Here is a 12,638-nt window from a genome sequence, read left to right on the forward strand (position 1 = left end):
CGGGAGAGAGTTTCCATGAGGATCTAGTTTTGTATCTTAGGTGGAAATGGGACTTAAACACAACTGCTGGTCACTTGTGTAAGTGGGTCTTCTGGGTAAGCTTTTAATACACTCTCATGTACACTCTTATGCCAATCAGTGAGTAAAATTGATAATAATGCAAGCAATCTACATAAAATAAAGTAAATTACAGGATTATATAACTGAATTGGGTTATGTTTCCAAGTTGTTTTTTTTATTAATTTCCATAGCTGATGACCAGAAACATCACCTATCCATCTTTTCCAAAGATGCTGCCTGACCCCTCCAGCATTTTGAACCCTATAAAGGGGATTTGTTTTGTGATCATTGTTGACTTTGTTTGTAGACAAAAAAGTGCCGGTACTCATATAACAATCCACACAATGTTGTTGGCTGCTGTACACCAATGTAGATTTAATATTTTATGAGATGCCAGCAAGCCATACCAGCGCATACGGTCTCTAATAAAGCATGGTTGTTGGGGTGGACGCAAAATGCTGGAGTAACTCAGCAGTCAGGCAGCATATCTGGAGAAAAGGAATAGGTGACGTTTCGGGTCGAGACCCTTCATCAGACCCTATTACTTTACCTATTCCTTTTCTGCAGAGATGCTGCCTGACCCACTGAGTTACTCCAGCATTTGTGTCTATCTTTGGTGTAACCAGCATCTACCGTTCCTTTTTACAAATGGTTGTTGGGATGTGGTATTCAAATGATCTTATAAAGTTATACAGCACAGAAACAGGTCCTTCGGCTCAACTTGTCCATGCTGACCAAAGTACCTACCAACGCCAGAGTCCCGGGTTCGATCCCGACTACAGGTGCTGTCTGTAGGGTTTCCTCCCACACTCCAAAGACATATGGCTTTCTCTAAATATAAATTGTCCCTAGTGTATGTAGGGTAGTGTTAATGTGCGGGGATCGCTGGTCGGCGCGGACTCGATGGGCCAAAGGGCCTGTTTCTGCCCTGTATCTCTAAACTAAACTAAACTATGCAGAAATCCTCATATCATTGGACAAAATGGAAGATACTTTCAATGCTAGTGGGTAGATTGTTCATAATTAAGTGAGTTTAATAATTGCTTTATTATATTTTTTCCGAAATGTCATTTTTCTTTAGACATTCTGAACTGGATCGCCTTGCTCGTGAGAGAGATGCAAAGCTCGCTACTGCAAGACAAGTACACACAGAACAGATTATGGAACTGAACCACAAGATGCGTGAATTGCAGATGGGCTTGGAGACGTTTGAAGCGGAGAAACGACGAATGGAATGGAGCCATGCAGATGCCACAAAGGAGAAGGAGGATGAAATTGAGAAGTAAGTAAGGTTCAGCTGGCTCATAAAGGGCAGCATCCCTGCCTGGAATCACCACCCACAGTGCATACGTGCTCGCAAATGCTTGTGCTGGAAGTGGAGGGTACATCACATTCATCCTCTGATTTCTCTGGTCTACCAACTTGGTTTAAGCAGTGACTAGACCTTGGGCAGCTTTCTGCAAAACTCCCTTCTCCAAATAGCCCGATGGCCCCACACAGAATGCAAAGCTGACAGCAGACCTTTCATTTGATTGATTGAAAGATACAGCATGCAACCAGGCCCTTCATTCCACCGAGTCCACATCAACCATCGATCATCTGTTCACTCTAGTTCTATGTTATCCCACGTTCACATCCACTCCTGATACACAAGGGGGCAATTTTACACAGGGCCAATTAACCTTTACAGAGGGCATTTTGAAGATGGTGACGACTGCTATTATTACTTCTAACTAAAACAAGTCCGTTATATTTTGTTGGCAGAACAAAACATGTTGAATAAATTAGACTATTCATTTTGATCTGCTATTCATAAACAAAGACCAGTAAACATTTTAGGATCAACAAAACCAAGAAATCCTGGTACTGGTTTCAGAGAAGGAGAAGAAAGCTCTCTTTTCTCCATTCATCCATGTGAAATTGGTCTTATTGTTGAACTGCGGGTAATCTTTCATTTCACTGCACATTTATGTGTATGTGACAAATAAATTGACTATTGACTATTGAAAAGTTACTAAGAGTTCTAAGAGAGTCGAGAGTATTTAATTATATATACAAGCAATGGAACAATAAAACTTTTGCTGCAGCTTTACAGGCTCCTTAATGCAATAACACACAAATAAAGTTCATACGTTCTTAAGTTAAAGGAGCAGAATTAGGCCATACGGCCCAGTAAGTCTACGTCATTCAATCATGGCTGATCTATCTTTCCCTCTCAACACCATTCTCCTGCCTTCTCCCCATAACCCCTGACACCTTTACTAATCGAGAATCTCTGCCTTAAGAATATGCATTGACGGCCTCCACAGCCATCTGTGGCAATGAATTCCACAGATTCACCACCCTTTGACTAAAGAAATTCTGCCTCATCTCCTTTATAAAGATACGTCTTTTTATTCTAAGGCTATGGCTTCTAGTACTAGACTCTCCCACTAGTGGAAACAACCTCTCCACATTCACTCTATCAAGACCTCTTTGGTAAGTTTCAATGAGGTCCCCCACATCCTTCTAAACTCCAATGAGTACAGGCCCAGTGCCGTCAAACATTCATCGTATGTTGACCCTGGCATTCCTGGGATTATTCTCGTAAACCTCCTCTGGACCCTCTCCAATGCAAGCACATCCTCCCTCAGATATTGGGCCCAAAACTGCTCACAGTACTCCAAATGTGGTCTGACTCGTGCCTCATAAAGCCTCAGCATTACATACCTGTTTTTATATTCTAGTCATCTCAAAATAAATGCGAGCATTGCTTTTACCTTCCTTACTACCGATTAGCCTAGTAAATTAACTTTTTGAGAATCCTGCACCTCCAATTTCTGAATTCTCTCCCCATTTAGAAAACAGTATATGTCTTTATTGCTACTACCAAAATGCTTGACTTCACACTTTGCTACACTGTATTCCAGCTGCCACTTCTCTGCCCACTCTCCCAACTTGTCCAAGTCCTTCTGCAGAGTTCTTGCTTTCTCTACACTACCTGCCCCTACACCTATCTTTGTATCAACTGCAAATATTGCCACAAAGCCTTCAATTCCCTCATCCAAATCATCGATATACATATTGAAGAGTAGCTCCACCATTGACTCCTACAGAACACCGCTAGTCGCTGGCAGCCAACCAGAAAAAGCCCACTCTATTGCCACTCTTTGCTTTCTGCCATTCAGCCAACCTGCTATCCATGCTAGTATCTTCCCTCTGATACCATGGGCTCTCATCTTCTTTAGCAGCCTCATGTGCAGCACCTTATCAAAGCCCTTCTGAAAATCCAGGTAAACAACATCCACTGTCTCTCCTTTGCCTATCCTGCTATTTACTTCCTCAAAGAATTCCAACAGACTTGTCAGGCAAGATCGCCCTTTCACAAAACCATGCTGACCATGGCCTATTTTATCGTGTGCATCTAAGTACTCAGAAAAAGCTCATCCTTCATAATGGACTTTAAAAACTTACCAACCACTGAAGACAGACTAACCGGTCTATAGTTTACACTCTTGTGCCTTGCTCCATTCTTGAACAGTAGATTATTGTAAATATGCAATAATCGGTAAATTACTGATTAACAGTTAGTAATACCAGATCATAATAGTGCAAAACCAAAGTACGTAGTGCAAGCAAAATAATTAGTTCAAGAGTGATGATTGCAAGGAAAAAGCTGTTCTTGAACACTGAGGTCATGGATTTTAAGCCACTGTACCTTCCTCCCAATGGTAACAGCAAGATAATAAATGATTTACAGTATTTTATGGTGGTTTCATGTTGCAGTACAGTATTATTTCAAATGTCAAAGCTCTTGTTAAGAGGTCCACATTTTGCACTAATTGAGAGTGCTTGGGAGATAAAAGCAGTCACGAGGATTTAGTACATTCTAGCATGTCTGATACGACTGAATCTGGCCATAGCCATAACAAATCTATGAATCCAGCACCGCTGCAAGCCACCCGGCAGGCTGAGCTTTCAATCAGATTGGACAGTTCTCAGGCAACAAATCAGGAGCTAAAAGCCCCAGGTTAAAAAATCAATTGAATTATCTAAAGAATGGAAAGATTTGATCATTAATATGAGACTGAGCTAGAAGTGGAAGCATCATTAACTTTACAAAAAAATAATTTAAGGTTAGTTATTTTAAAAATCATGGCATCTTTATATGTTATTTTGACGGGATAATTTGTAAAATTGATGTTTGAAAGCCAGAGAGATTGTCCGGTGGTAATTATAATTTGGGATGCTATTATAGAAACTCAATTCGACATCATTGACTGGCTTAACATTTTCAATGCGTTTGCGTTTGGTATTTTGAAGGTGAAAGTCATGTTAAATCACTGATTCTGTTCTGTTTGCATCTCTGAAGACTGCAACATGCCTTCTGTAGACGCAGAGGCTATCAGCACACCTACTAACAGAATTATACACGGAAAGGCACATGTAGAAGCCAAGAATTCCAATCAGTTTTACATGGGTGCATTCCACCTTGATAGTTGAACTTATAGCTCTGCCATTATTACATTGCAAATTCCCTGCCATCACAAAGCCTTCACTGACATCACACGCTTAGCTGTGGGGTTTTTTTCTGTGCCAGTACTAAATTGATAGCTGCTTTTATACTGAAGCTGAATATCAAGAAAACTCATTCAAAAGCATGAATCTGAAGAAGGGTCTCGAACCGAAACGTCACCCATTCCTTCTCTCCCGAGATGCTGCCTGGCCCGCTGAGTTATTCCAGCATTTTGAGTCTTGTTTGGATTTAAACCAGCATCTGCAGGGTTTTTTTCCTACACAAAAGCATTTAGTGACAACTTTTGTGGTATGAAATGCAGATAGCCATGTGGATAGGATGGATCTAAGGGAATGATTCTCAAAGCTAAACAAAATGCCTTTTGAAGTTTTAGATTGCATGTGTTCAAACTGGCTCCATTAAACAACAAAGACAGTAATTTAGAATTAATTTTTGTCAGGTGAAATTGTTGAACTAGTCACTGCCACTTTAACCTCGGCTGTATCCTTGACTGTGACCTACAGATTGTAATGCCAATTAGAATGCAGCTTATATTTCCTAATACAGTAGAAGCCTATTAGTGGATATGTTATTATTAGAAACATCAGTTTAAATGGAGTGGTTGGACAAAAATGGTTCAGTTCTACATGCATCTGCAGAAAGTGCTTGATAAAGCCATTTTATTATTTTCCAATAAATCATTTCTGTTGTTATGCCTAATGTAAGTGCCTTTCAGCCAAGTTTTACAATATTTTCACTGCTTCGTCGATGCTTTACACATTGATAGCTGGAAATAGTACTTTTAATTCCTTTTTCATCATTAAAAGACATTTGGACAGGTACATGGATAGGAAAAGTTTAGAAGGATATGGGTTAAATGCAGGCAGGTGGTACTAATGTACAGTAGATGGGGCATCTTAGTCAGCGCGGATAAGTTGGATCAAAGGGCCTGTTTACGTGCTGTTTGACTGTATGACTCTATAACTATTATTTTAAATGCAGTTAAATATTTAAGTTGTTCCAATTTCTCATATCCAAGATTAATACTGTGTATTAATTGCACTGAAGGTAATTTTCGTTATTTTTGTAAATGCTTTTAAATGTTGTCCAGGAAACATTTATTTAGTTTCCACTTCCTCTTTACTGTAACCTGTGGCACATCAGCTCAGAATATTCTGTCAGCAGGGAGCTGCCCTAGCTTGCTGCTGACCCACACGGTAAGCGTGAACTTCTTATGTGTTCATTGGTGTCGGTTTCCTGACAGGAGTGGTCATTATGCAAAATGCCAAGGCCCAGCACGGCAGTGGGCCTCGACTGTGTGCGAGCTAAAGGGTGGAGGGAAAGGAGGTGTTTCCCAGTGTCAGATGCAGAATCCTTGTTAACTGGCTAAACCATGCCTTTTACTTGGCAAGCTAACAAATGTGTCACAAAATTAAACATAATTATTTCTTTGACATTCAGAAATATTCAAAAACAAGTCGATCAATCGATCTAACTCGGTGAACGTGTGGAAAAATAAACAAAATCTAAAGCAGCGAAAATGACATTGTATCATCTTGGCCAGAATTGCAACTCTTCTGGAGTGCAAGTCCTCAATTCTGCTGCCAGGATACTCAAGAGTTTAGTGTATGCAGTGCTCTCATATGTACTTTTATATCATGTGGTGTAAATTGAATTTAATGAAGACCAGCTTCTGTAATGGTTGGGATTAAAGGTGAATCTCTTTAGATTTCAACTATCTTCTAGCTCCTCTCTGTAAAGAAACCATTCTGTGTCATTCTTCTGAGGTTGAAAGGAGATCTGCCAACATAACAATCCATTTGTCATTAGTTAAGAAGAGTTAAAATTATTTAATCTAACTCAAGTTGAGTTTAATCAATATGTGAAATGAAGCTAATCTTTAAAAAGATACAGAGTGCTGGAGTAACTCAGCGGATCTGGCAGCATCTCTGGAGAAAATGGCTAGGTGACGTTTCGGGTTCAGGTTCCGGAAGAGGGGTCCCGAACTGAAACCACCTATCCACGTTATCGAGAGATGCTGCCGGACCTGCTGAGTTACTCCAGCACTTTGTATCTTTTTTTGTAAACCAGCGTCTGTAGTTCCTTGTGTCTAATTTTTATCCCTTGCTGCTGCTGCTCTCCATTCAAACTACTAGACTGGCTGCTCCTTTATCAGGCCCACCCTGAACAGATTCAGGTGGTGTATCCTCCAGAGTAAATGCTGGGGAATTGCTGAGTATGCACTTTGTCATGGCAATGCCAGCATTCATCTGGAAAATCCAGCCCACTGCAACAAAACATAATGGTCTGGAAATTCTGGCTGTTATCTCTGCATCAGTAACAGTGCCTCTCCTACCTGCAAACATTGCATGGTGTTAGTGAAAGAGCACCAAATTCTGACAGGTCCCCACCTCTTACTGCGGGGAATTGCTTGAGCAGCTTAAGTTTTGACATGGTTTAGCAGAATGCCAAAGGGTTTTTTAGTTGGATTGCTGGCATTACAATCTGGGCTTGGTTGTCCTTCTGCCTTGTTAATAGTTGGACAACTCTACCGAACACAATTGCTTTAGTCGAGAGTGTGGAGTGTTTCATTGTCAGATATGCTGACAAGGGGCAATGACATTCTTACTTACTGCAGCATAATAGGCCCATTAATACAATCTCATATATAATATATAATTATCAAAATATAATAAATTAATAGCCGTAATGTGAAATAATCGTAATTGTGCAAGAAACAAAGCCCATGGTGCAACCAAAGACATTCTCAGAAGACCGTAGTTGCTGAGTTTAGTGTTGTGCAGTGTTCAAGAGCCTGAAGATTGTTGAGAAGCTATTTTTGAACACGGTGGTAAAGGTTTTCAGGCTCCTGTAACTTCTTCCCGATGGCAAAATGAAAGCATAGCCAGGGTGGTGTAGGTCTTTGATGATATCGGCTGCCTTTTTGAGGCAGTGCCTTCTATACATCCCTCCGATGGTGACTTTGTGTTTTACTCAAGACTTCAGCATCTACCATTCCTTGTATCTCAAAGGGAGAATACTGTAAAAAAAAAAAAAAACAGCAGATTAGGCAATGTCTGCAGAATGAGAAAAACTGAACTGTAACTGTAAGGTTCATCAATTCAGGATAACTTGTTTTTTCTCTGTTAGAATCAGACACTGCTTGATGAGCTGGCCATTTTGACTATTTTAGTTTCAGGATCAGCAACAGATTAAATATGCATTTCACGGCTATACCATAACATAACTCTCAATTTGTTTTCTCACTCTAAGTGCCTTCAATAATCTATTAACCAGAAAACTCCATAAACATTGAAATCACTTCAACAACCTGACTTCACCCTAGCAGAGATAATCTCTTTATCCTATCCATTCCTCCTCCATTTTCTATTTCTGTGGCAAGGTACTTGACTTTATTTAAACTTATAAACAACACAACATTTATCCTCCATGTTCTTGGAGAGGGCTGGAGTAGACTGTATTCCCAATCCTGATTATTATACAAGAAGCCCCTGTTAGAAAATGACAGTGAGCAGGTTAGCTGGAGATCACATATATATTTTCAAAGACAATACTGCATGAAGAAAAACTCATTGATTGTTGGTGCTTAGGGAATCCCAGCAGTGCATGTTTGTCTTAAGATGATAGAAATTTTAAACAAATTAGATCCAATTAATTCATTTATCATCAATGTCTTGAATCAGTGCTCTTTGACACTTTGCGCTTTACTGTCAGATCCTTTGCATTTAACTTGATTCTGTTAAAAACAATATTTAAAAACAGGTTTTTTTAAAAAAAATGTAACAAGCATTTGATGTCATTTTTGACCCAAAACTGAACTAGATACATTTGCTTTTTGTTTAAACTTCAATCTTCATTTAAGTAATGGATAAATAAATATGAAAGGTTTAGATGGATATGGGGCACATGTGGGCAAATGGAACTAGCTTAGATGAGGTATCTTACTCAGCATGGACGAGTTGGGCCGAAAGGCCGGTTTCCATGCCAAGTTTGCCGTTCTCCACATGCACACGCACACGTACTGTGATTATGCAAACACTGTACTACTCCATAAAATGTCAGCTTTAGTTGAAAACCATTAAGACTAACTTTGAAAGTTAACTTTTCACGTGCAGAAGTAAGTTTACTGAAGCCTCTTTTTACTACTCTGCATTTAGAGAGCACACCATAACAGACAAAATAATTGTTTAGATTAGTGAACAGGCTGCTGAACAACAGAACTGTTCAGTTATTAATAAAACGAGACCATGTTATCACAGGATGAAATGGAATGGAATGAGCACTCATCATTTTAATCAAGTTAGGCTCCCTCCTACGTGCACATTTTGAATGAAAACAAAATCAGGACCGAACAGCATTAAAAAACATATATATTTTACTGGCATAATTGTGGTTGTTGAATGGGCAATGTGGAACATTTATCAATGCAATGAAGATGGCTTAATTGTTTTATTTTGTAACAGGCCTGCAGAGTTCTCTGCTTCTTGTCTGTTTTTCTAGGTTGCGTGGAGCGCTTTCGACAATGAAAGTTGGTTGGGATGGTCACATAGCACAGATCTCCAAGGAGACTGTTGCCAAGGACATACAAATTAAAATGTTGCAGGACCAGGAATCCAAGCTGAGGGCTGAGATGGCAAGGCACAAAGAGGATGTGGAAAAGTAAGCTGCATGTTCCACCAGCTGCAAAATGGCACGTCTCCCTCACTCAAAATGGGGCATACTCAGTCTTTCTGGAATACCAGAATCAGTGTTACATTAAGGACTAATTAGAATGTAAAATTAAAGTGATTTTTTGTAAATAATAAACTAATCAAAATTATCACATTTACCTACTGTTAGAACATGCTATTTAATAACACACGGAGTCTGATGGTAGGCATTAAGGCTTCTTTATTCCCAGTTTACATTTATTACATATTCAGAAAAGCAGAGACAAATCCTACACTACAGTGCTGCACAAGCTTATTTTAACCACACACTTATTTGACTATCTTACCTGATTCTCTCTCTCTCTCTCTCTCTCACTGACTTCAGCTACACCTCAAGCTGCCTCAGCAAGGCCGCCAGCAAAATGTCCCCTCTCCCATCAAGCAAGTGATACGGAACTTTGAAAACGCATACCTTCAGATTCAGGAACAGTTTCTTCCCAGCTGTTTTCAGGCAACTGAATGGTCCTCTAGTCAGCAAGAGAGCGTTCCTGACCTCCCATCTACCTCATTGGAGACCTTTGAAATATCTTTAATCGAAATGTATTGGACTTCAATGTTATATCTTTGCACTAAATGTTATACCTTCTATCATTTATCTGTGCCATGTGGACAGCTTGATTGTACCTCAGTACACGTGAAAATAATAAACTAAACTAAACTAAGTTAAACTGCACACTGATCTAAAACTACTCCCCTGAATTGTTTCTTTCTTATTATTCTGGTCCAAGGGGTCATTTGGCATTACCTCATTACCTTTGTTCAAATAGAATTTTGTTCACAGATTCAACTTAGTTTTAGTCAGTTCTAACCTTGTTCACAAGCTGTTCTTTTCGACGAGTCAGCAGTTTCAAACAGACTCACTTCAGCAATTCTCTGCACCCTTTACACCAATCACAATTGGAAACTCTATTTTAAAGAACGAGTCTACATGATTGAGTGCCACAGACAGGGAAAATGTGAACACCCTTTCTCCTGTGCTTGTGTGACAATGATGGAAGAAGTCTACGATTGTGGGAATATCCTGCTGCTAATTGAACACGTAATCTAGAGTGATGTGAAAATGTAGTAGGAGAAAGACAAATCAACTCTTCAACTTTTCTATTTCCTGTATTTCATAATGAAATAGAAGGCCATTCAGCCTATTGAGTCTTGCTATTCTCATTCCCTTTAATGTCTCCTTATCTGACACACTTTTGCCTCCTTTTCACCTCTAGCCTTTGTCACTTACTCCACCTATCTGCCAATCACCCCTCCCGCTCACCTGTATCCACCTATCACTTGCCAGGCTTTGTCCTGTCCCCTCCTCTCTTTTTCAGCCTTCCCCCACGTCTTCCATCAATCTGAAGGGTCCGATCTGAAACGTTCCCTCTACAGATGCTGCCTAACCAATTGAGTACCCTAATCAAAGAAAGACACAAAATGCTGGAGTAACTCAGCGGGTCAGGCAGCATCTCTGGTGAACATGGATAGGTAACATTTTGGATTGGGATCCCCATTCAGCGAATACCTTAAGGTTTTTTAAACCTCTATATTGGTGTCAGTCATTCACATTAATACGTTTTTAGATATTTACAGAATCAAGGCAGTGTGGGAGAAAGTTACAGAGCAGCCTATCCAGTTACCATATCTGATGTTATTACTTAGATATAAGCAGCAACTTGTCCAAGCAGTAGAGAGGGAGCGGAGTCTGGAACAAATGAAAGTGCAAGCAGAGCTCGATTGGCAGCAACGCTGTGAGGAGATAGAAAGAAGTCAATACCTGAAGTCTGAAGAACTTATCCAAACCCTGAGCCAAGCACGGAACCAGGTAAGTCAATGAAAATAAAATTCAGTACATTATTATTTTTCGCATCAAACTTCCTTTTCATTTGAAGCGTCGGAACCCAGTTTCTGGATTATTTTTGGGACATTTCTTTATGCGTAAAGTACAAAGTGTTTATCAACATGTAAATGTTTTAAGTAATGCTGTATGTACCCAGAGCAAATGGAAGGGAAGAATGTTCCTAGGTCAGAATAATGATCCTGCAAGCAGAGAGGACTGATGAGGTCCAATGGAGACGGAAGAAATATTCAGGGAAGGGGCATGGCTGTTAGTTGTTTGAGAATTGAGAATGGGTTGGTGTTAGAAAGGGGAAGAGTCATTAAAGTCATAGAGTCCTACAGCAAGGAAAGTGGTCCTTCAGCCCAAATTGTCCAGGCCCCATCTAAGAAAGTCCCACCTGCCCGCGTTCGGTCCATATCCCTCTAGACGTTTCCAATCCAAACCTTTCCCACCTGTCCAAGTGACTTTTAAATGCTGTTATAGTACCTGCCTCAATGACCTCCTCTAGCAGCTCCTTCCATATGCCCACCACCCTCTGTGGAAAATGGTGCTCCTGCATAAATAAGACACAACGCATTAATATGCCCTTTATTGAATCATACTACTAACTCTCAGGAAAGGGACTCCAAGAATTCTCAAAGGCAGTGAAATAAACAATTCTGTTCTTGACTTTTTTTCTCCAGAAATTATTTTATTTGCTTGATTTTGCTTAACTTTTATGAAAATATATATTAACCATGGTAAATATATATTAACCTATTTTATTGTTGATTTTACTGTAATAATTTTACTCCCCTCTCCTTTGCTAATGGCCCTTGGACATGAGGACAACTCTGGTTGCTTGTAAATATCCCTATTCATATTTCTCTGGTGAGGCTTGGCAGATGCTTTTATATGAAGGCATCACACTTGACCCAGTGGTCATAGTTTTCAGTTTGTGTGATTGTGCACACACTCCCAGCAGTGATTAGCTGATAACAATCAGGGTCAGAGCCCTCACTAAATTTCAACTCTGCAATCCGGAACCTTGACTACTGACGCAACCTATGCTCTGGTAGAAGTCAGTTAATTCTACTCAAATTGGAGATTAAATCTGAGATCGGCCCAATTACTAGGGCTCAACCAATCACTGAATAAACATGTTCACAACAAGGGAGTGAGAAAGCATTTGCAAGTGCTTAGAAATTCATAGCAGGTGCCAGAACTATTGTTGTGTCAGTGTATTGTACTGTTTCTGGAATCTATTGCAATAGTGTACAACCTGCAATTGCCTAATGATTGTTTTTCATTTCTGATAGTTTTTCTCTCCTACATTGTGTGAATTATTGACGCTTATAGATCTTCCCATCTGCCACACATTGTTCCTTGCATAAAGAAATACAATTAAGGAAATGTAGTTAGACTGAAATCTTGAAAGTGTGTCGTTTATGATATGGCAATGTACCCAGAAGTATGTCTTATCAGTCCTTCTGTGGAATACAGGCACTCCCTGACTTACATAATAAACGACTTATGTAAACTCGCACTTACG

General features: G+C 39.8%; 1 protein-coding gene across 1 annotated transcript in view; it reads left to right on the forward strand.

Moving 5' to 3' along the window:
* Positions 1-12,638, forward strand: part of ccdc57 (coiled-coil domain containing 57) — a 72,231-nt gene that overhangs the window by 33,051 nt on the left and 26,542 nt on the right. The window contains exons 7-9 of the mRNA XM_078401834.1: positions 1,142-1,342; positions 9,077-9,235; positions 10,930-11,092. Of these exons, the coding sequence (XP_078257960.1) occupies positions 1,142-1,342; positions 9,077-9,235; positions 10,930-11,092 (523 nt within the window). The remainder of the gene's footprint in view (positions 1-1,141; positions 1,343-9,076; positions 9,236-10,929; positions 11,093-12,638) is intronic.

This window comes from Rhinoraja longicauda, chromosome 6 (genome assembly GCF_053455715.1).
Source record: "Rhinoraja longicauda isolate Sanriku21f chromosome 6, sRhiLon1.1, whole genome shotgun sequence".
NCBI lineage: Eukaryota > Metazoa > Chordata > Chondrichthyes > Rajiformes > Arhynchobatidae > Rhinoraja > Rhinoraja longicauda.